General features: G+C 45.0%; 1 protein-coding gene across 6 annotated transcripts in view; it reads left to right on the forward strand.

Annotated features, from left to right (window-relative positions):
* ZNF462 (zinc finger protein 462) overlaps nt 1–24,624 on the forward strand; it is a 138,487-nt gene that overhangs the window by 96,683 nt on the left and 17,180 nt on the right. For all 6 annotated transcript variants that reach the window (XR_006295140.1, XM_043567150.1, XM_043567153.1 and 3 more), the window contains exons 8-10: nt 7,393–7,660; nt 9,581–9,717; nt 18,860–19,083. Coding sequence is in view for 5 of the 6 variants with exons in the window: in XM_043567150.1 (XP_043423085.1) it covers nt 7,393–7,660; nt 9,581–9,717; nt 18,860–19,083 (629 nt within the window). In the remaining variant the exon portion in view is untranslated. The remainder of the gene's footprint in view (nt 1–7,392; nt 7,661–9,580; nt 9,718–18,859; nt 19,084–24,624) is intronic.

Raw genomic sequence — 24,624 nt, forward strand, 5'->3', positions numbered from 1 at the left:
GAGGTGCCTGGCATGTAGATGCTTCTCAATAAGTATTTTCTAAATTAATGTAAAATTGGGGGCAAATACATAGATTGAAGCAGTAGAAACTCTCATTTGATGTAATCAATAGCCACCTTCTCAGTTACATTTGAAAGGTTCTAAAGGTAGGGAATCTTTTTTAAAATGCCTTAAGCATTTTACTTTCACTTAAGAAATTGATTTCTTCATCAGTATTGGGACATACGGTCAAGCTTATGTATTTGAGTCTGGGTCCTTTGATTGGAGTTCCCTAGTTCCTCTCTTACATAAACCACAGGCACCTACATTGTGTTATGTGCCAGTTCCAGATTCAGTTTCTTTTAAGTGGAGTGATAATTTAGACATTTGTGGAACAGTCTTAGAGCAGAGTCCTTCTAGATTTTTATGTTCTCAATCTTTTATAGTTGGTCCTGCCAAAACATAATTTGACAGAAAATTTTTTTTTAGCAACTTGACTTTATCAAGTCTTTTCAAAGTATTCAATGTAGCTTCATAGAAATGACACTTTATACCCATATTTCATCATGTTAGGTAATACTAATTAAATTGAACAAGCTCAGGAACAAATACAACAGGTACAAAGAAGTCTGGGGGAACATGAAAGTGTAATGAGACCAGGATGGGAATCTCAGTGCGTCTGTGTTGACGAAGCACAGAGGAGAGCAGATTCCTATCTGGACGGTTGGGGAAAATCGTCATAGAACAGGTGACATTTCAGCTGAGCTTTGAAGGATGGGTAGGTGTTTGCCAGCCAAAAAGAAGAGGAAGAGCACTTAGTAGCCCTGATCAAGGATTCCCAACGATGAAATAGGTAGAATGAGCAAGGAGTTGGGAACTAGCCAGAAGTGAGGCTGAAAACGGGCTCTGGGGCCGAACTGAAGAGCTCTGTGTACCGCACTAAGGAATCGAGACTTCGCCTTTGGGCGCGGGGCCCTCCTCCTATGGTAGCCACGTAAGTGATGCATGCTACAGGTCTGTGACGTGCACGCAGGCTGAACTAGAACAGACATCAGAGGAAGGAAGACCACATAGGCTGTGAGAGCTGCGCCCTCACGTTGTGAGGACCTGAGTGGACAATGGGAAGCGAAGACCTACAGGGAGAAACGATTGGAGCCGAGTATGACACACGTCTCCAGGACGTGGCACTTGGCTGAAGCGCTGTCGCCACAGGGCAGTTTGGAGGAAGAATCTCACGGTATGAAGTTGGACGAACTGGTGAGCTGTTCACTGACATTCAGACACGTGGGCAAGGGCGCAGAAGGGAAGTGTGTGGGCAAAGAGGAAGTCAGTCTTCAGCATGTTGGGTTTAAGGAGTCCGAATTTTTTTTCAGCTTTAGGTGAAGACTCAAATCAACTCAAAGCTCAGCTGGGTTTCCCATCGCAGCAGGGTTCTCTCTCCCCACCCAGATACCTGGGTCACTAGCACCCAGGTGAACATACTTGGACTATTTTTGTCCCCAGGCTCAAGTTTATTAGCAGTGGGGTGGTAGAAATTGCATGGCATTCCAAAAGTTTCCTGGCTGTTCACTCAAGTAGGTCTTTAACTGCCCTCATCATTGTTAGTGTGCCCTTCTCCAATTTTCTGTGATTTCTTGGCTGGAAATAGCGGGCTGTATTTCCAGCATATTTGGGTCCCACCCACACCCCCTCCATACTTTGGATATTTACAATATTTGTGGTTAAATTATCCACAGGTAATATTCTATTTCTGGTTCCTTTTGTACCAAACCTGAGCTGCTCAATCGCCTGCTTTTCTAAAGAAAACTACAATTCGTGCATTAGTTTGAACTTTCTGTGCTATGTTAGAAGATTTTAAATTCTCCCTCATGCAGTGTACCCCACTCTTGGGTGTATGTATTTTTCTGTTCAAACTCATCCTCTGATCTTCGTTCCTTTTCCCTGTTGGAATTAAGTCAGTTTTTCTTTTTTCTCTTTTTTTTTTTTACAGTTTTTTTTGAGTTTATTTATTTTGAGAGAGAGAGAGAGAGAAAGAGCATAGGTTGGGGAGGGGCAGAGAGAGAGAAGGAGAGAGAAAATCCCTAGCGGGCTCCACACTGTCAGCCCAGAGCCCTACACGGGGCTTGATCGCATGAACCGTGAGATCATGTCTTGAGCTGAAACCAAGAGTCAGACGTTTAACCCACTGAGCCACTCGGGTGCCCCATGTCGCTTTTTCTCATGGTGATAAGAATGTAGTTACTTCATTTCTATTTATGACTTGAGGTGGAAGTGTTGGTGAATTGAACATTCCAGCGTCTTCATGTCTAGTGGTGATTTCATTAATGAACACACTAATACTAGTTATTAAAGGACATTCAAGTTTCTCTTCATATTCCCCTCGTCTCTCCGAGACCCACATTTCATCAGTCACTGCATACTGATTTTGCTTTTTCTCCACTAGTTCTTTGTGGATGCCTCTATGAAGACGTTTATTTTTTGCACGGAATCACAGTTATTTACATGTCTATCCGGGAGCCGCTTGAGGGCAGGAACCCAGTCCTACTGCCCCAGAACGGAGTCTCCTGTTGATTTTGATGTACAGTATATATTTGCAGACAAATGGATATAATTTAATCACTTGCCCCCCGACCCCCTCTACAGTTTGCTTCTCTAAAATCCTTTGTCTTTTATTTTCTCCTGGTACTCGGTTTGCACTGACCAAAGAGCCTGCCTCCCAAAGTCTGCATGAGAATCTAGCTCAAATGTAATTAAATGTCGTTGCTGGCACCAAGATTCTTCTGCGACTTTTTCACCTTCACTCACTTCCTCTCTGTGGAGCTGCAGAAAATTGAGAATTGATCGTCCTGTACAGCTTCCTTTTTGGATCACTCAGTGCATAAGGGGGCTGTCCTCCGCAGCTCCTACAATTTACTGCCCAATTGATTCTTACTCTTCCTTGTGTCTCCCTTAATCTTGGAATAGTTAAATTCTCCCATTACTGTGCATTTGTTCTCCTTGCCTCTTTTGTTCCTTCAGTCAATGGGGTGAGCTTGCAAGACGTGGAGAAGACCTGTGTTGTCACAACAGCTCTGCTCCCTCCCCTGCTACACCTGAGCTCTGGAAAGGGGCCCCTTGTGTCTTCCTTGGCTTTGAGTCCCTAGAGCCAGCACACAGCCTGGCACTGACAGAGTGCTGACCAAATGTGGGGAGCATCAGAATATTCAAGAAAGCTTCATTCCACTCCCAGAGTTGACTCGTTTGTCATCTGCCCGTATAAAATTACGTTTTTTGTGATCGTTTCTGTGCTGGCTAATTTCCGGAGAAAAAACAAGAAAAAAAAAAAAAAAAAAAAACCTCTCGAACTGATAGTCACCTGGGTTTGGCTGGCATTGTGGGAGCTGGAGTATGGCAAGAAGAAATCTTCCGTTTCTCCAAGAACATGGCTACGTGAGAGGGGCAAGAGGTTTCATCTGGAACCCCACCCCCTCTCTGGTTTGAAATCCTGTCCCAGAAGCCCCGGAAAGTACCCGTCTCCCAACCATGTACATTTCTTTTTCCAGGCACATCCCACCTGAGGAATTTCAGAGCATTATTATTTGGGGGCAGTTTATCAAGCATCTAATGAAAGCATGACATTTGGGCTGGCTGGTTTCCCATCTGGGTATTTGCAGTGCTCTCCTGTGCCACCTGCTTGTAGAATTGCCTCCTGTGTGATCGCAGTGTTTTGGTTCTATAAAACGTCTTGAAGGTTTGGAGATTCTTTTTCTTTTCGACGAATCTTGCTTTATTTTTTTCCTCCATGTCCTCTGAAATGCTTATTTTAGTGTTTCCTTTCACATCCAGTTTACTGTTATTTTCTATCCTGTTTTCATTTCTATCTGTTCTGAAATTATTTTCCCAAGTATTTCAATTTTTCTGTCACCTTTTCTGTCTCCTCTCTGCTACATATTTAGCATTGATGGAACACCCTGATGTTCTTTCTCGTTCTTCTGATGTGCATCGTGGGACCTGAGGTCACCATTAGATATAGATGCCTGATGGGCAAGACTCAGATTTTAGAGTCAGACGAATCTTTGTCCAAATCCAACCTCTGCCTCTTACTAGCTGTATAACCAGCTGTGTCGACTACCTTATCGATGAAATTGGGATGAGAACTCACACTGCACACCATCGTTGTGAGAATTAATTGCTGGCTGTTCAATAAATTCCAAACCCGTGTCTGTAAGCACCATGACCATCCACACTAAAAGTCTAGTTTGATCCTGATTTTACAAAATAGAATTCTTTCCATGGATAGTTTACAAAATGGATAGCTAATATGACTTAGATTTATTTTACACCTACAGCTGTACACTATGACGTAATTTCTAAAACTTTGCACATAAATAGAGTCACAGGTCAGAGAATTAAATTGATAGACTGCATATCTCCGGGTTGGGTCAGGAACATAGGGACCAGCATCATCTCTGCCGTTGGTTCCATCATAAGTATTCCTGGCCATCCAGGTGACAAAGACGTAGCCTGGTTTAGTTTCCCACTGGATTTACACTCCTGTGGTTCTGCTGCCGTATTTCCCAGTGACCGCAAGCCCGGCTGTCTGAAGCACAGAGTGGTTTCACTTTCCATAAGCTTGGAATGAAGAAAACGGTCTTAATGATGATTTTTAACCTTGGTGATGTGCCCTTCAGTACTAGCAATCTGTTTGCCTTTCTAACCTGGGCACAAAACGACCCTGTTCCTGCTCTTCAGGCTGTGTCTTGTGAACAAGCTGGAATTTTAGGTAGTTAGCAAGTGGGCTTTTTTAAGATGGGTGAAATCATACACGCTCGCGTCTTTGTCACTTTAGTGCCCAAAGTGCTAAAATTGTACATTATTCACAAACTCCCAAGTGAGAGAGAATGAGAGACATAGTATATCTTGGCACCAGAGAGGAAAGTAAAGCTCTAAGGAGACCCAAAACGTTGTAACCTAGGCTTTACTACAGATGCACCATAGGCGGTGAGGGTTTGCCTGTCTTTGTAAATGAACCACCTGTCCATCTGATTTTAGCCAGGCAAAAAGGAATTCATAGCATGATACGTGAGGCTGTTCCTTTTGCCATTTAAGACGGAAGGGCGATGAGCCTCCCTTTCTTGGAATGCTTTTCCTACGACTTCTTGCATTTCTATTTCTTCAAGTTTCATATAACATATATATGCTGAAGTCAAAATTTAGAATTCGCTTTTTGGGATGGATGGAATAAAATGCAGTAGACCCTAGAGACAAGAAAAATGTGTTAAATCAAAGGAAACTCCCTTCCGTTGGACGGAGTCTCCCTAAGAGATTAGCGTAGGTGTTAAGTTGGGCTGGATGGAAAGCAGGGGGAGATGAATTTACGTGGCCTGTTATCTGCTTGGGAAAAACTTACTTCTTTACGACTTCTGCTGTAAAGGGATTGACGTTGTCAGGGGTCTGTCTGTCTGTCTGATGTGACTAGCAGCTGACCGGCAGGACTTGCTGAGCTGGGTGCTGTGTCTTGTTGCTGGTGGCCGCTTTTTGAGAAACGGACTGTTCCTTGGGGTGTTTGTTTCTGGTCTCTGGGTAGATTTGCGGGTGGCAGACGGCTCACGGGCCGTGGACCTGGCTTTGGCCTTGCTGGGCGCGGAATTCCAATCCCGCAGAGCAAAGAGCAAACAAGAGGAAGGATGGGCTTGTCGGGATGGTGGCTGGGCAATGCCCAACCTGAAGCTCAAGCCTGTGTTCACAGGAGAGGCGGAATGTGCCTCGTGCTTCACTGTGCGTGTATTTTAAGCAGAAACTAGTCTTGAGAGCTTAAATAGAAAACATCTCGAACAATCCATGAAATGGTAAACAAACCTGCTATTGAAAGAAAGAATGAGAAGTTGACAATTGCGGTATTGTGATCCTGAGTGGGTTCATCAGCTAGGGCTGAGGAATAAAGAAACCAGAGATAAAAGACTTGGGTAAAATGAATTCACTTGTGTCATTCCTTTCTTCCTTTGTCTTCACTTTACACCTGGTAATGAACCCAAGGAGGCTCGGAGGTATTGTTCAAGTTTCCTTTTGTTTTATTTTTGTGTGTGTGGCAGGTTTGTTTACAATTTCCAAAGGGGTTTTTCTCAATCTTGAGGAATACAAATTGAGGAGGGGGGGGAGAGGAGAGCAAGAAGGGAAGGTATTTGAGGATTTTGAAGACAGGAGGTGGCCTCACAATAAGGGAGGCTGCTCTGTTTTTGTTTTTCTTCTCCAAGAGGCCGACGGGATGGATGGACTCTGGTTTCATCCAATACGGGTTTTACAGAATTCCTCCACGTCCTGCCTCGGGGAATCGGGCTTTGGAAAATTAAGTGTCCATCAAATCAGGAGGAGGCTGGTACAGTTTCTATCCCCTTCCCCCCCCCCGCCCCCCGCTTTTTGAAAGCCTTAAAAAAAAGAGCCCTTTGTTGTCTTTTCAAGGAAAGTTACACTGAAATTCATCTGTGCGGTATTCATGGACTTCATTTGTGCCAGTCATAGGCAGCCGTAGGTTCTGCAGGACAATGGTGTTGAATGCGTAGCCCCAACACTCAAAGCAGCGTGTTGGGAAAAGGTTCAAGACCTTTCTTTTACTCTCTCTCTCTCTCTCTCTATCTTTTTTAAGAAACGGAGATTTTCCCACCTCCCATCTAGATCAGATTTCTCCACCACATGCCATTGAAGCTTCTCAGGGCTAAGATTTATGCCTGTCATTTCCCGACATTTTCCTCCGAATTGCAAACTTTAAAATACCTTTTAGGGAAACTTATTTGGAGTTTCATTTTAATGGGATTTATGAATAAATCTCCATCTTAATGCTGACTAAGCTTTAAACATCCATTCCAGGAGAACACTATTAGATCTTTATATTTTAAATTTTAAATCATTTGACTGTGAAGGCATAAAACATTTTTATATTTGTGAGCACCATGTGCTCGAGCATTTCTGTTAAAGACCTTTCCCCGCCCCCCCCCCCCCCCCCTTGAATAACTCTGGGCTCCAGAGGAGGAGATATTGCATCAACTACTTTCCTTTCTCGTGTGGATGCCTGTGTACCTTCTTGCATTTATTCCTCTCCCCTGCAAGGACAGGTATACTTTGGCAGCCTGTTGCCATGCTGCGATTTCCTTTTTAAAAGCAGTTTATTTTCTTCCTTCACTTTGAAACCTTTAACCTCAGAGTTTTATTTTTAAATGCTGTGAGCCCTCAAAGTGCAATTAAAAGAAGTGATGCTTTCTTCCTACCTGCCTTTCCCCAGATCTGTGTTGTAGGATGTAAATGAAGATGAAAGACGGATCATAGTCCTCATCTTTAAAAAAAAAAAAAAAAATACTCCAGACTAATGTCGGGGCTTTCAAGTGTCAAACCTCTACTGTGTTCTCTGTGTCCGGTCTCGTTTTCCCCGTCTGTCCACAGACTCCTCCTACTCAGAACCTCCAGACGTTCAGCAGCAGTTGAACCACTACCAGTCCGCTGCCCTGGCAAGGAACAACAGCCGTGTTAGCCCCGTGCCTCTTTCTGGGGCCGCCGGGGGTGCTGAGCAGAAAACCGAAGCTGTTCTTCACTGCGAATTCTGTGAATTCTCCTCTGGCTACATCCAGAGCATCAGACGCCATTACAGGGACAAGCATGGCGGGAAGAAGCTCTTCAAGTGCAAAGACTGCTCCTTTTACACAGGCTTTAAGTAAGTGACATGAAGAACAGCCCCGAAACACAAGGTGGCTGCGCCTGTTCCGCCCCTCACCACACTCTTCCCTACACTCTCCTACTTGGAGCTCAGGGGAGGCCCTGCCCGTGGGATGATACAGGCATTAGGTCCAATCTTCACAAAAGGAGGCTACTTCCAGAGGACTGCTTTGGGGTTTGTGAAAGGGGTTTGGGATGAAGAGCTCTATCAGAACAGACAGATTTAAAAATTAGAGCCAGTGGTCACCCAGGAAGTGTGAGTTTGCGGTAAGGGATTTCTCTGGCCCAGTGCATGAAGCAATGAGTGTTTTTCCCTCGGAGGACTATCCTCCCTTTTTTAAATTTGTCTTTGAAAAAAATATGTATATGTTTTTGAAAGCAAAGTGAAAGTCAAGAGAACCCAGCAATTGTGATTTCCCTGCTCCCCTTATAGAAGATTCGTATTTCTTAAGATCATATTGTTGAAAGACAGCCAGAGAATCAAGACTCCAGCACTGTGAAGACTAGAACTGAGCCAATTTTAGGGAGATGGTTCCAATCTGGAAAAAGATAATCCAAAGTCCCCTTTGCTCCTGTGTAGAACAGAATTGGCGAACTCAAAGAATGGAGTGTGTCCAAGGGTGTAATCTAGACTCTTGTGATTTAATCTCATCCTGTGCAACACTGTTGAGGTTAGTGGTTACAAGTGGTTACCTTGGAGCCTGACTGCCTGGGTTTGAATCCCAGCTTTGCCACCGACTGGCTGTGTGACTTCGGACGAGTGCCTAAGCTTCTCTGTTCCTCCCGTTCCTTACCTGTGAAAAAAAGATAATAATACTACCTAACTTATAAGACTCATGTGAGGAATAAATGACCATTCTATCCAAAGCGCTCAGAATAGTGCTGGCACAAAGGAAACACTAATAAGTGTTACAGTATCATGGAGAGCTATTCTAATAATGTAATAGTAGGTGCTATGTTACAGATAGAGGCTGTTACTGTCTCTTCCTGTTGCAATTAAGACCAGAGCCTTCGGCCACTCTAGTACTCAATATAGACCCCAGACAACAAGGCGGGCGAAAGTGGGCTTCGTGGCCAAAGAAAAACATGAATTGGAAGAACAAGTCTCTTTTCCACCAACATCTTAGTTGGGGGATTTTTTGGAAAATGTGTTCTATCTCTGGCTATTAATTTGGTTCAGTTGTTTTTCAGATAAATATGCATGTGACCTTAGAAATGGGAAAAGGCTAAAGACCCAGATGACAAGGGCCCCCTGACAGGTGTACGTGTCTCCCTGGAGAGAAGTACTTGCATTAATAAGAAGGGGACCTTGCCCATTAAACTCTTGGTTTCGTCCATTTTTACGAGACATTTAAGGCTTTGTAAATGCGGCAGTTTTTAAGAGGATGGAGGGGAAGGCAACGATAATTCTTCCTTCCCCCTTCAGGCTGTTACAACAGCCGTATTTGGTTTACCTGATCGTCTGCCGTCATGATGTCCCAGCCAACTCGCCCTCCCCACCCTTACCTGTGAAGAGTCACATGGGCAGCCAGTCAATTAGCCTGATTCTAGTCCCTCTCCTTCCGAGTGTGATGAGAAATATGTTCTCATAGGGATTTTGGTTTTATATTTTTAATAGGCAACTTTTAATCTTGAAGACTAAAGTGTGTGGGGAAATCCATTGCTTTTCAAACTAAGCTGTGAACCCAGCCAAGTGGCAAAACTTTCAAAAAGAAGTTACCGCTGCACGACAATGTTCAGTTGTCTGAGGAGTGACCAAGGAGCCTGTGGTCAGCAACATGATTAACGACTACGACTTTGGCCCCTCAAGCTGGGGTGTCACACCCAGAGGCCCCGTAGGAAGATAGCCAGCAGGGGATGTGTGGGTGACATGATCCCCTATCACACTCATTGCCTGTCCCCCACACCTCTCTCCCAGATCTGCTTTTACTATGCACGTGGAAGCCGGGCATTCGGCGGTTCCTGAGGAGGGCCCCAAAGATCTCCGCTGTCCTCTCTGCCTCTATCACACCAAATACAAACGCAACATGATCGACCACATCGTGCTGCACCGAGGTAACCTTCCTAAATGGCGGTTTTCTTGGGGTACAGGGGTGAGGGTGGATTACAGGGACGCCCTCTCAGGGTGGCCTTGGCACCTTTTCCTTGGTCCCCTGTTCCTCACCTTCTCTCCAGGCAGGAAATCACGGGGACCGCCACAGTGACGGCAACGGTAAAAACTCCTTCCTGCTGTGAGGATTTCCTCCCCGTGGAGGGAGGCAAAGGTGCAGGGCTCTACCATGCATGCTTCTCTGGGGCTTCTCAGCGTCAGGGATTTTCACCTTGTCATTCCTCTGCCCTCACAACCTTGCTGAGGAAGGAGTGAATGAGAAACAGAATGGGCGGGTGAGGACTCATTTATAAAATGTGAAGAGCTGCTATATGGTTGTAAGCAATTCCCTGGAGGGAGACCAAAATGATGATTTCTGAAAAGCAGAATGCAGAGTTTCCCTTGAAATGGATGGAGAGAGAAAACTCTTAAAAATAAAAGTGGCCTGATATGTCTTAGAAATACCATAGGCTTCAGATTTAAATTCTGGTTTTAAAGCCTCTTGTATTCACCCGCTGTCTCGTCTATAAAAAGAGAGGACAGTCAAGCCTACGAAATAACGTGCAAAAGGTCTAGTGTGTTCCCTAGCGGAGGCATACCGGGTGTTCCGTAAATGTTGGTTCCTGTTGATAAACAGGGATATTTCTTTCAAGTCCTCTTTGGTTTTTCTTGCAGTTGAGTTTACTCTTGGCCAATTAAAACACTGTTAAACAACAGGCTTCCTCCGCATTGGAAGGAAAAATATGTTTATGTAAAAACTACTTTTTCCTAAAAAGATTCAAGCCAGAGGTGGATGGAGAAAGATTACCGGAATACCGCTGATCTCTTGCTGTTTCCATCATCCACTGATCTTTCCATCTGTCCTTCGTTCCTTCCCTCCCTCCTCGTCTTCCTCTTCTTTCTTGTCTGCCTTCCTTCGCCTTTAACCTTTCAAGAAGCTTTTTACTCTTTGCCACAGGTGCCTCAAAAGCAGTGAGTGTCTTCTGCCATCCTGCTGAGATGTCACTCACCCTGAAATGCTGCATGTTTTCTGAGCATTTTCAAAGTTGCCCACATTTCCCCAGAGCCGCGGGCTTGGGCCACTGCATTTTGTGACACTTCGCCCATCTCTGCTGCGCGCCCTGCGGAAAGCCACCCTAACGAGATGTGAGGTCGCTGCCGGCCGGGACATCCGCCTGCAAGCGGGGAGAAACAGCATAGGAACATTAGGCGGGAATTCTTGGCCAGAGTGGTCCCACCCGGTGTTGCACCTGGGTCACCTGACTTCTGGTCCCCCGGCCCATGTGTCGTGGTGGCTCTGTGCCCCCTCCCAGTGCGGGGAGAGGCCGTGAGTAGTGTTGATGCTGAGCAAACAGAAATGGGGAGGCCTCACTTCTGTGGCTGATTCCCTCTGGGTTCCCATCTTGCTGCCTGGCGGAGTCAGAGCTTCACTGTCTAGCGAGCTCAAGGGTTTTCCTTCCCTGAGCCAAGAATTCTAGAAAGCGGGTAGGGGGCAGAGGGCGTAAATGCTAACGCTGGGAACGCTCCACTTGACGCTAAGTCACTCCTATCCAATGGCATCGTGAGGGCTAGTGCTATCACTTGTGTTCCCGCTCCACATGTGTGAAACAGGAAACTGACACAAACCGCTTTTTCTTTGATTTGCTCTAGTTATTTGCGGTCACCTCACAAAGAGTTTAAGGTATCTTAAAGGTGTTTGTGCAGCACTGTAGGATTAAAACAAATGGGGAGATCGGGACAGAAGTGCAAAATAAGAAGCAACTGGAAAGTCCCCCGGAAGTAGGAAGAGGTTCCCCAAGAGCTTGGTGTCCAGCATATGCCCTGAGGTGCTGTGCGCCTGTCAACGGTGGGCTGTGGATTTACTTGGCTCTGAGGTTCCAGCCTCCCGCGGCAGAGAAGCAAATGGACTTAGAGTGCCTGTTAGACCTTTGAAATTTGGTTCGGGAGATTTCCAGGAATCCTCGACACTGAATCCGGAAGGAATTTCTCCAGTGGGGTCCCCTGAAGGGGACCACGTACGATCTAGGGTGTATCATCCCCACCACAAATACAGTGGTAAGTCCCTCAGGGACCATGAGGGCCAGGCAGTTGAGCTGGAGTCACTCAAGTGGTAACCGTGCAGCTGTGAGTCAGCTCCATCCTCCGATCCTGTGACCCATCCATCATACTGCCCGTCACTGGTTACATACAGTCTCTTCTGTTTATTTGTAGAGGTGACTTACAACAAAAGAGCCATCTACATATATAAATACCGTTCTTCTCAGGATCAGAAAGCGCCCAGTCTGGAATAAAGGAGTATCTGGGGATTGGTAGTGATAATGACAACATCAATAACCACAACAGTCACTATTACTGAGTGCTCACTAGTACCTAGTGCCGCGCCGAGTGATTTCAGTATGTTATTTGATGGAATTCTTACAAAACCCTCTGTGGCGGGCATTACTGCTATCCCTGATAACAAGGGGAAAAGGTTCAGAGAGGCGGAGAGCGACTCAAGATCCAAATGACTAATAAGTGACCCACCTGGGTTCTGAACCCAGGCTTGTCTGCCCCACAGCCCATGCCTGTAACCAGCAGGTCACTGTCTCATCCTTGGGAGGTTGGTCGGTGTCACCCGTTGAGCATTCTAGTGGCGGTGGCAGCCGGGTCTGAGGATGGAGTTCCCTGTGGGGCTGGAGGTCGGAGATGAGGACCACTGAACCACAGGCGGCAGGTGCCTCAGGACAGCCATGGCTGCCATCTGTGTCCTGGCCTGACTTCAGGGTCCTGTCTCAACTCAGAGTGGCATCTCAGTGGGACGCTGGTCTTGACAAGTCAAGAGACGGGGCTGGGCGTCTGCCTTGCAACTTCAGGGTGCGGCCGATCTCAAAGTAACAAGATGTGGTTCCTTTTGCACCTGTGCCCTCCTGGCTCTGCAGAGGAGTAAACATCTTTGGCCTCTAGGGCCTGCAGTAAGAGAGCTTTCTGAGGCCTTGGTTAATTAAAATACTTGGGATGAAAGGCAAGAAAAACAGCTTCTGAACTGGCCCTGGACTGAGATCCTGCTTGCAAGAATAGAGTTTCCTTAGCTTTTTATGCCTGGACATAATGATATATTTAAATAGGGAGGAAAGGGAGGAGAATCCATTTCACTCATGGGAAATCTGAATGGGCAGCGATCATGGGTTTATGTTGGCTGTGGCCAAAAAGAGCGTACTGTTTATCCATGCATTCAGCAAGCATTCATTACGTGCCACACTGTGCTGGGTTTGTGGGCAAGATGAGGTGTAGGAGGGCGGGTACCCGCCCTCCTCAAGGAAATGAAGCATGTGCTAGCGAGGGATGGGTATCTAGGAGATTCACTGCGGCAGGCGTATTTGTGTTCGGGGCAGTGAAACGTGGTGGAGGGTGGTTTTCAAACTGAGCCCTGATGACATTTCAGCAGGCAGAGAAGACTGAAGGTGGGGTATGTTGGTTTCCTGGGTGGCTTAAAACACCAGTGTACTCTCTTGCTGCTCTGGGGCCCAGAAGTCTGATCTCAAGTTGACAGACAGCAGGGCTGTGCTCCCTGTGAAGGCTCTAAACAAGAATCCTTCCTTGGCTCTGCCTGGCTTCCAGTGGCTCCCAACATCCTTGTCTTGTAGCTGCATCATTCCTTTCTCTGCATCTGTCTGCCCCTGACCTTCCCTGAGTGTGTTTCCTCTTCTTACAAGAACACTACTCCTTGAGCTCAGGGCCCACCCCAATCCACTATGACCTCCTCCTGACTAGTTACATCTGCAGAGACCTATCCCGCTAAGGTCACTTTCTGAGGTTCTAGGTGCACACACATTTCTGAGGGGCACTCTTTGACCTACTACATGGGGGAGGAGGAGGAAAAATTTCAACTGCTCAGGTAGGTGGAAACAAGATGTGTTGACAGAGTGGCATTAAGAGTGTTCTGAGAGGGGCTGAAGGGAACAGGGGGCAAAGCTGACGTGTGTTCTGGCCAAATTAGGTAGGGCTCGGATGCCAGTGTAGGAGTTTAAACTTCACTCAGTAGACAGATGGGAGTACCAATTTAGCAAAGATTAAAACAAAGCATTGGTAGACCCATTTCTTTGGGGAACTTGGGTGAGGTTAATTTGGTGAGATTGGCCATGATTGGACCAGTTTAGAAAGGGAAAAAGTAAGCCCTGAGATTTTTGTTTGAAGGAAAATGTTGGTGGTAGGACTTTTCGGTGGGTCTTCATTCAAGGCAACAAATATCTATTGAACATTGACTATTTGCTAGCATTCTTTTATGCTCTAGGGATACTGCCATGAAGAGTCAGTCAAGGTCTGTGCACCGAAGGAACTTGAACTTTAATGGGAAGAGAGACAATGAACAAGGGAAGAGATAGTTTCATGGGTACATTTCCACAGAGTTTCTCAGTTTCCCACCACGGGAAGCACGACCCTTTATGCATAGCTTTGCCTGCCTGCACCTTGCATACCTAAGTGCACCCGGAAAATTGGGTACAGACTGAATTATAGGGATGAAACACAGTTTTCCCCGAGAAGTTTATTTATAATTATGGAACTGTGTAATCACCGGGGCTGGTCTCCAGTTGGCGTATTAGCTTAGGGCTTCTGTGTCCCAGCCTGTAACCCCAGTACTGAGGCAAACACTGAATTTAACACTGAATCCTACAGGTGGGTGTCTTTTTGGAACAGAACTAATCTCCCCTAATTTATCTGATGTCTGTCGTTTTTCTTGAAAAACAGAATACAGTGAGTTTGCCAATCTTTCATTTTATTTGTGAAAGTACACGTTCCATCCCCATCAAATACCTTTGCCTGTTGGAATTGGAGGTGCAGTTCCCAGCTTTCTCTAGCTTCACAGTGGTAGCCCAGCTAACGTCACATTTAATAACTTACCAGGAATCGTTGTCCTTATGTTTATGTGTGTCCGTTTACGGTTCTGTTTTGGAATGATTGTTTTTTTAGAACCTCTTGTTATGTTTTTAATGGCTTTCTAGTACTGGGCTTTTATCTCTTGTTTGGCTGAGAGTAATGGGTGGGGCTTTGGTTTTGGCCCAAAGTGGGTCTCCGCCCTTTAGCACGATCATTTGCATACGGGTTTGTTGGAGTGAATGACTTCCAAATCTCTCCATGCTTCCTTTACACTTGGCAGGTTGTGGGGAGGAAACCCATGTGTGTTGTGGTCTGCCTTTCAGGAAGAATTTTTACTTGGTGATTCTGGACTCCACAGTGATGTGGTTTCTCTCTGTTTTGAACAGAAATGACCCTCCGCCCTCCTTGTAGTTGCAAATCTGCCGATTTTTCCACTGAGCACCACGGGAGTTGATGGCACACACTTCTAGGCTCTTTTGCACCTTAGTTCCCGCAGGCTTCCGTGTGGCATACTCTGGGGTCCAGCCTCTTGGGTTTTATGTCCAGCTGCAGCCCCAAGCGACTTTTGAGTAGGAAGAGATGAGAGACAGAATCTATCTTGTAGTCAAACTGGTGAAGTCATAATATTTTTGCAGCCAGCTCTGGAAGCTGAGTCACAATGAGTGTGATTCAAGCCTTGGTTTTTTTACTCAAGGTAATTTTGAGAGGTGTAAAGTCAAGAAAGGCCCACAGTTGTCGCTGCCCCCATAGGGGGGAAAAAAAAGCCTTTAGCACTCAGCTTCTGTAGCCAAGACAGGGCTCCATCCATACCTGGAAACATTCCAGTCTCTAACTTTATGTCCTTGACTTGCCTCAATAATGAATAACCTCATTCAGAAAAAGGCCGGTGATTTGCCCGCCTTTCAAAGTCCGTCTGTCTTGTGTTTTATCTTGGTCATGTTAGCCATGTTTTTAGAAAGTGAAAAAAAAAATTAATTTCTTAGTAAAAGTCCATGTAAATAAGAGACTTGGGATGTTGGGAATGTCTTAGTTTGGAACTGGGAAGTCTTACGTTTCAGGGTAAGTGAGCAGGAAGTTTCCTATTATCTAATTCAGTAGATATTCGAAAGAAATTCAGATAGAGAGGGTTGCCTTAGAGATGCGTGTAGCTTTTGTATTCTTAAACGATTAGGGGGAAAAGCCTCATAAATACACCACGTGCAGATCGGATGTTCCAGGAGGAGGGCACTGGCCAAGGTCAGGCAGGAGACCTGTGTTTCCAGGTCACAACTTGGTTCTGAGCTAGAAGAGTGACTCTGAGGAAGTAGTTCACCAGACCAGTCCTCAGTTTCCACATCAATAAACTAAAGATAATAAAACTGTCTTGGCAGAGTGTTACGAAGAGAAAAAGCAACAGTGAGGGTAGAGTGCCTGACGGTACTTGAAACCTAGTGGGCTCTTGGTAAATCGCCACAGTCATTTACTTGAGTTATTATTTAAACTCCAGAGTATTTTAGGTGCTCACGACTTTGTGTAAAATTCACTTAGACACACATAGTGAAATTGGAAATGGCCAAGAAAACTGACCAAGGTGGTAGAGGAATGGAAAGGGAGACCCATTAAAAAACAGGTCTGAAAGAAGCGATTATGTACAGGCAGAGGTGAAGCCTGGGGGCTGACTGCGTGGCTGTCTCCAAGGTGTTTGAGGCTTCGTTACATTGAACATTATACCAGCCGTTGTCCAGCTCCACTGAGCTCAACGGAACCAGAGCCAGAGGCGGAGGGTGGACGTAGTAGAAATGACAAAATACAGGAAGAGCAGAGCAGGGGGATGCATTCTCAAGGAAGGTGCCAGAAAAGTTTGTATCCGCACTTCCCATGAGCTCCTGAGGCGTGGGAGCTGGTCCCAGGGGTTGAGCCTGTACCCCTATCTCTTGCCATGAGCACCAGCTTCCTCATGGTTTTTGTCCACGCGTGTCTTAACCCAGAGCAGCTGGAGGTGATGCTCAACACTTTGTGTAAGAGCAGCGGTGCTCGACCGACCGGAGTCCATCTTGCCTCCTCAGGGTGCGTTTGTCTGGAGGCATTTTTGATCGTCACTTCCGGGGAAGTGGGGGCGTGCTGGCATATGGTAGGTAGAGGCCAGGGATGCTGATAACTATTCTACAATGCATAGTCCAGCCCCCACAGTAAAGACTTATTTGGCCTCAAAATGTCAGTAGCGCTACTACCGAGAAACCCTGGACTCAAGGACTAGAACATCATAGCATGGGCTTTCTTAAGGCTCTGGCTGGCTCATGCCCGAGCATTTTTTTCCCCCGATTACACCAAATCATGGAACTGAATGGTTAGAAGACTGTTCAACATTTGCTATTCTAAGAAAATGTGTGGATTACATTATAATCATGTGTTTCTTAGCTGTCTGCTCTAGTTTGGTTTAAAAATATTTATATTTCTAAATAAGCGACTGACTCTTTGTATAGGGAAAATAACATATGCATTAGAGCTCTGGGGAGTGAGCAGCAGACATCACCTTCCACGCTTCCTTTGGCCAGCTTTTTGCTGCCCAATTAATCGCTGTATTCAAGGACTCCCAAGGCAATGACCGCCCTGCAGTGAGAATGTGGTGGTGGAGACTAAGGCATGGCCTTGGGTGGGGAAAATTCCCCGGGGGTCAATGCAGGCCAGCAACAAAGGGAGGGAGGGCTCACAGGGAGAATCGCATCAGTGCACAAAACACTGATGCTCTGGAAGCACACAGCTACTCAGTGACGCTGAGAAGAAATCACGCTTTCTTGACTTAATAATACATTGCTGTTTCTAAATAATATATGTTGTGTGCGTCCATTTGTAAACTTTCAGAGTCTTCTGAAATCCAGACACAGCATGAAAACACACGCTATATTTGATCCCTGCATAAATAGCACAGATTTTAATTTTATCCCAGTTATGGATATCTGGCGCGTGCACCGATACTCTGGGCAGACTGGTGTGAAATTTAATTTGAGCAGTTAAACACAAGGGTGAGAGAGTGCAAAATAAACAAGCGCACGCATTTCCAGCCCTACAGCATTTGGTATGTTAATGGGAAAAGCACCCAAATCCTCTCTCTCTTTTATTTTTTCCCTTGTGACAATCAGATTACAGATTGTCTGAAAAGGCACAAATCCTCCCCATCTCCCACGCCGCCCCCACCTCCCCCTGCATGTTGCCTGCAGCCATTTCATTTGTGAGCTCTTCCGTAGTTAGAGCTGGAGTTTTAGTGAATGAAAATGTACAGGTCCTTTGTTTTTAGATTTGTTTTTAGATTAGAGATCCCCTTGGTTTCAGGACAAGGAAAACAGTCTCCTTGAGAACGTCTTGGAAGGGGAAACAGGAGTGGAATTTGGAAATGGTAGGACATAAAGGATTTGCAGTTGGACAGGCAGGGATGCAGATCTCAGCTGGGCCAATGGCAACATTTGCGACCTCTGGAAAGTTACTCAAGAGCCCTGTTCCTCGCTTTACTAATTTGCAAAAACAGGAGTAACTCCAGCCTAGTAGAGTTGCCTGGAAGGTGCACAGAGGCGGCACAGAGGTACTCGGGGGCCATCTGTCTTCTTCCTGCTTAGAGACATCTGTAGGTCCAGCCTAAATAGCCCTTGCTAAGGAACTGGGTTGTGCTCGTGGTTGCTGTCAGTAATCATTTATGTTGGTAAAAATGGCAGCCACTTCTGTTCTTCTCCCCTCCTTTGACCACCTCCATGCAGGAGTTAGTGAGCACCTTCCAGCCTGCCCACCTCTCTGTAAAGATCATTCTGGGTGTTAAGTACGCAGAGCTTTTGGCCACACGGGGCGCCTGGGTGGGTCAGTCGGTTGAACGTGTGACTTCAGCTCAGGTCATGGTCTCATGGTTCACGGGTTCAAGCCCCACATCGGGCTGTGCCAACAGCTCAGAGCCTGGAGCCTGCTTTGGACTCAGTGTCTCCCTCTCTCTCAGCCCCTCCCCCACTTGCTCGTGTGTGTGTGTGTGTGTGTGTGTGTGTGTGTGTGTGTTCTCTCTCTCTCTCTCTCTCTGTCAAAAATAAGTAAACATTAAAAAAACAACACCACCTACTTGTGCCAGAGGAAGGTGCTGTTTGGGGAATTGAGGGAGCGCGCATGTGAGTTCACAGACACGGACCCACGCGAAGCAGCAAAACTGGGTGCGTTTTTTCCTATATTCCAAAGAAAGAGCACGTGCTTACTTTCCCATCAGTAAAAATGTCCCCCTTTCCGTTCAATTTGTTTCCACAGAAGAGCGCGTCGTCCCCATTGAGGTGTGCCGTTCCAAACTGTCAAAATACTTGCAGGGAGTAGTTTTCCGCTGTGATAAGTGTACCTTCACCTGCTCCAGTGACGAGAGCCTCCAGCAACACATAGAAAAGCACAATGAACTGAAACCTTACAAGTGCCAGCTCTGCTACTACGAGACCAAGCACACGGAGGAGCTGGACAGCCACCTTCGGGAAGAGCATAAGGTACCTGCCCTTCCTGCCCCCGCCCCTCAGCATACGTGGGAGGTGGGGAGGGCGCCTGGCAGGGAGACAGAGCCGAGTTTAGTCACACCCACCGTGTGACTTGAGCCAAAATAATGTTTAAGGTGAGGTTCGGTGTTTTTGCTAGGATGAAAGAAATACAGGGTCATTTTAGAGAATTGGAACACATAGATGGGGACAAGGAAAATCACCCCTCACGCTACCACCCAGATCCAACCGCGTAACATTTTCTGTCTCTTTGCCGCCCACCTTCCTTTGTTGCGCATCCTCCCGGCCACACCATAACATGAAATGTCGTGTGCTCGTCACATTTTTTTTTCTTGACGACCTAACAGGAATCATTTTTCCGTATTATTTTAAACGTATCGTCACAGGAGCTGACCAACTTTTTCTGTAAAGGACCAATAGTAAATATTTTAGGCTTCGCGAGCCAGATGGTCTTAGTGGCAACTCCTCAACTCTGCCCTTGTAGCAAAAAAGCAGCAACAGACAAGACAGAAGTGAATGGGCGTGATGGCCGGGTTCCAGTAAAACTGTATTTCTGGAAGTAAGCGGCGGCCTGCGCTATGGTTGCTGGCCCCTGTCCTGGTGGCCGTGCCACCTTGTCCCTCAACCATGTAGGCTGTTTCCAGTATTTTGCTAACTACAGAGATTTTCCAAGGCATTCCTATTCGTGTCTGAACGCTCTAAGGGCCGTAAAATACATGTTTTATTTGGGGAGGAGGATTGATAAAGAACAAATCCGTACAAGACCTAAAATAAGGGGTTTGTGAAAAACGTCTCTTCAGAGGTCTTCTGATCAGAAGGCAGAATCCTATAGGACAGCTTCAAAGGGCTTATTTGGCACATTTGGGAACTGAGAGCATTGCTTCTGGTTTTGTGTATTGCCCAGAGTGCAGAGGAGGTAAGATTTGTATTTGTTTCACGAAAAAAAGCCTATTGGAATGTTTTCTAATTACCAACACATCCAACAGATCAAGGGAGTGTTTACTTAAGGCGCGATGAGGATCGCTTTTGAGAGTTTCCTTTTTCTGTGATCTGTGTCCTCCTCTTCTCTGACCTTACAAGCCCACGTTATCAAGATGTTAGTCTGAATCATCCGCACCCGAGGGTCAGAATTTTTCTGTGGGGTGTTGAGAAAGAAGTCTGAGCTCTGTCCCCGACCCACAATGTAACGGTTTCATGGTCACTTTTCCGCTTTGGAATGCGTTCATTCTGTAAAGTGTCTGCCCAAAAACGAAAGCAGAGAAGAAAAGCCTGAATGGCCCTCACTGAAAAACTTTTTCATGTCCTTCCTTATTCAAACTTCCTGGGCATTTCTGCCCCCCAAACTCAAAAGGAAAACTCACCCATTTCAAACCCAGCTCTCTGCATTTATGCACATGGATCTTATTTATGTCACCACCTCAGATCTTTTTATTATAGCGTTCAGGCCTTTGGGCTGGTATTTTGGGAGAGAGCAGACCCGGAAGATAAATTCTTCTCTGGTGGTTACACGCTTGCTGTGAGTCACCGGTGAGAAGGTTAGAACCATGCAGATGTGGAACCAGAGGCTTCCCGAGCAGACGCGGAAGGTTGGGCCTTCCGGGTACCCATCGGGGAAATGGGCTGCTCTGGAAAAGAGGGGCCCAATTTAGAGCCTTTGGAACCACACAGACGTGAGTTTGAATCTCATCTCCACTATTTACTGTACAACTGCAGCCAGTCACTTCGGTTCTGTGTCTCTTCTCCGATTTCCACATAGGAATCGTTTTCCCTTTCCCAGAAGTTGTGTAGGTTCAGTCCTGCTCTCCCCGCACTGGAGAGCCGGCGTGCTCCTCTCAGGAGCTGAGCTGTGGTACCCACCAGAAAGGCACTTCTATTCCCGAAGAACTAAAATGTATTTTAAACTCACTAATTATACCTTGCATCCTAGAAGTGGTCTGTGATATCGTATTTTCACGATGCTTTTATAAAGCAGGATAGCAGTGCTGCTGAAACTGAAGTTTCGACTGGTAGGCAGTGACATACACTGGGGAAAAGTGGTCATTCATTGTGGTGACGTCAGCATTTATGGAAGGAGTCTAAGAGTGTCGATGTACAGCGTACTGAAGGGGAGTTTGCTAATAATTCAAATACAAAAGACAAGGACCATAAGGCAAGAACAAGAAATTCAAGAATTGGAAAGGAAGAAATGAAACCACTCTTGTTCACAGACAATGTGATCTTTGTACGTAGAAAATCCAAAGTAATCTATTTAAAAAGCTGCTAAGAATATTAACTTAGTTTAGCAGAGTTGTAGGATATAAGGTAAATATTTAAAAATCAATTCCACGTCTACATACCAGTAATGGAAATCTGAAAATGAAATTTTAAAAAGATCAATTTTGTTTACAATAACCTCAGAAAGAATATGTTTAAGAATAAATTCAACACAAGAACTATGAAAGCTGCACACTGAAAATTACAAAATGCTGTTGAGAGAAATAAAAGAAGTAAGTTAATGCAATATGTACCGTATTCCTGGATTAGAGGACTCTGTATCGGCAACTCTTCCCAAATCGATCTACTGATTCAATGTAATCTCTGTCAAAATCTCTTTTCTTTGATAGAAACTGACAAACTGATACTAAAATGTAAATGCAAAGGACCTAGAATAGCCTGAACAGTGCGGAAGAAGAACAAAATTGGAAGACTTCGCCCTTCCTGATTTCAAAACTTAACCTTAAAGCTACAATACTCAGGAGCATCAGTGATGCCAGAAGTCCAGAAATAAATCCTCATCTGTGTGGTCAGTTGGTTTTTATCAAAGGTACCAAAGTAATAAGGAAAAGATGGTTCTTCAACAAACAGTGCTTGAATAGTTGGATTTCCACATACAAAACAATGATCGTTGACCCTTATGTCACTCCCAACACAAAAATTAAATCAAAATGGATCATAGACTTCCATGTATGAACTGAAACTATAAAACTTCTGGGAGAAAAAAGGTAGAAAATCTCCCTTGGGTTAGGGGAAATTTTCTTAGATATTATACAAAAGCTATGGACATTGAAAGAAAAAAAAATCGGTAAATTAGACATCATCAAACGTAAATTTTTGCTCTTCAGAGACACTATTAAGAAAACAAAAAGGCAAGAAACAGATTGGAAGCAAATTGCAAAGTCGCTTTCTGGCAAAGGATTTTAACCAAAATACACAAAGAACTTTTATAACTCAATAGTAAGAAGGTAATAATTCAATTAAGAATTAGAAAAAAATTTGAATAGACACTTAACCTGTGAGGATATACAAATGGCAAATGATCCCATGAAAAGACACTGAGTAAGATTCTTCATTAGGGAAATGCAGATGAGAACAACAGTAAGATACCACTACCTACCCACAAGAATGGCCAAAATTAAGACTGATAGTGCCAGGGATGCCTGGGTGGCTCAGTTGGTTAAGCATCCAGCTCTTGGTTTCCAGTCAGGTCATGATCTCAGGGTTTGTGAGATCAGGCCCCACATCAGGCTCTGTGCTGATAGCTCAGAGCCTGCTTGGGATTCTCTCTCTCTCTCTCTCTCTCTGTCTCTCTCTCTCTGCCCCCCCCCCAACTCTCGCTCTCTCTCTCTCTCTCTCTCAAAATAAGCAGACTTTAAAAAAAAAAAAAAGACCGATAGTGCCAAAGTGTTGGCAAAGTCGTGGAGAAACCAGAAATCTCATATAGCACTGGTTGGAATGTAAAATGGCATATTCACTTTGGAGCACTTTGGCAATTTGTTTAAAAGTTAAACAGACACTGGGCATCTGGGTGGCACAGTCGGTTGGGCATCCGACTTCAGCTCTGGTCAGGATCTCACAGCTTGTGAGTTCGAGCCCTGCAATGGGCTCTGTGCTGACAGCTCAGAGCCTAGGGCCTGCTTCGGATTCTGTGTCTCCTCTTTCTCTGCCCCTTCCCTGCCCATGCTCTGTCTCTCTCTCTCTCTCAAAAATAAACATTAAAATATCATAAAAATAAAAAATATATTAAAAGTTTAACAGACACTTAACCATCTGATCCAGCAAATCTACTTCCACATAAAGTGGATGGATAAACAAATGTGCCATGTCCATACAACGGGATACTACTTGTCTATAAAAAGAAATGAATCTACTGAGACACAGAACAACATGGATGAATCTCAACAACGTCATGTTAAGTGGACAGGATCCAGACATGAAAGATCACATGTTATATGATTCCATTTATATGAAGTTTCTAGAAAAGGCAAACTATGGAGTCAAAGCAGATCAGAGGTTGCTTGGGGCTGGAGGTTGGGAGATGGTTGCAGAAGTGATTAGGGAACTTCTCAGGGAGATAGAATTCTTAAGCCAGATTGTGGTGGGGGTTGCATAAACGCATGAATTTACTAAGACTCCCTAAACTATTTAAAACAGATGAGTTTTATGGTGAGTAAATTATGATCGTTGACCCTTATGTCACTCCCAACACAAAAATTAAATCAAAATTCTTCCTACCTGAAAGATTCAAGTTTCCCAAGACCTGACACATATAATAGATCCTCAGTAAATGTTAATGTCCTACAGGCTTTTACATCTTTATAAACTTGATCCTGGGAACAGATAGATCTACAAGATGCTGGAGATCCAGATTATTGTGCTAACCACCAAAAATAAAGCATGCAGTAGACTTTAGCAATTGGTTCTAAATTAAGGTTTACTTTTTTTCCCCCAGTAAGACTGTGTGTTGAGTGCATTGCTCATCATATTCTTCCACTGATAGCTTTAGGTGATTTTTGTGTGGTGGGGAGAATCTATGGAAGAAACTAAGAGACTGTAGGATGTATTTGCAGCCAAAGGACTTTGTTCATTAGGACTGGACGTCCAAACCTGGAGTTCAGAATTCTGCCTGCAAAAAACCCATAGACCTCAAGGAGTGTCTCTAAAGTTGTCACACTGTATCTATCATTCATGGACTAGACAGAATACTGGTACAGCAGGAAGGATCCTTGAAGTCAAATAAACCATTCCATTTAAGAACCAGACTCCCAAGTGCACTGGCTGTACACTGCCATGTTTATCCTCAGAAGCCAAGGTGAAGTAGAAGACATATGACAGCACCCTCATTTTTCACGTGACACACAGCATCTTGCCTTTCTAGACCTTAATCTTTGCGCCTGTGAACAAAGACTCACTTGCAATCTCTTGGAATCTAAAGTAAACAGTCCAGGAGGCTATTTGAAATTCTGTTTTTTCATCCTTCAGCTCTATTTTTCCAATCTCAGTAGGTCTGTTCTGTGATTTCTATGATTTCAGTCCCTCCCTCCTTCAGTCCTTCCCTCCCTCCCCCTCTCTCTCACTCACACACACACACACACACACACACACAAAATGAAGTCCCGTATCAGTAGTGCCATTCATCAGTAATGCTGGTGAAAAATGAAGACGACATTTTTAAGAACCATGAAGTCATGAAAAAAAAATACCTTGCTCTTCTCCCATTTAAAAAACATTTTTTAAAGAAAGTTTAAGTATATGCAGTACCTTGTTAGTGTTCTTTAT

Source organism: Prionailurus bengalensis, chromosome D4 (genome assembly GCF_016509475.1).
Source record: "Prionailurus bengalensis isolate Pbe53 chromosome D4, Fcat_Pben_1.1_paternal_pri, whole genome shotgun sequence".
Lineage (NCBI taxonomy): Eukaryota > Metazoa > Chordata > Mammalia > Carnivora > Felidae > Prionailurus > Prionailurus bengalensis.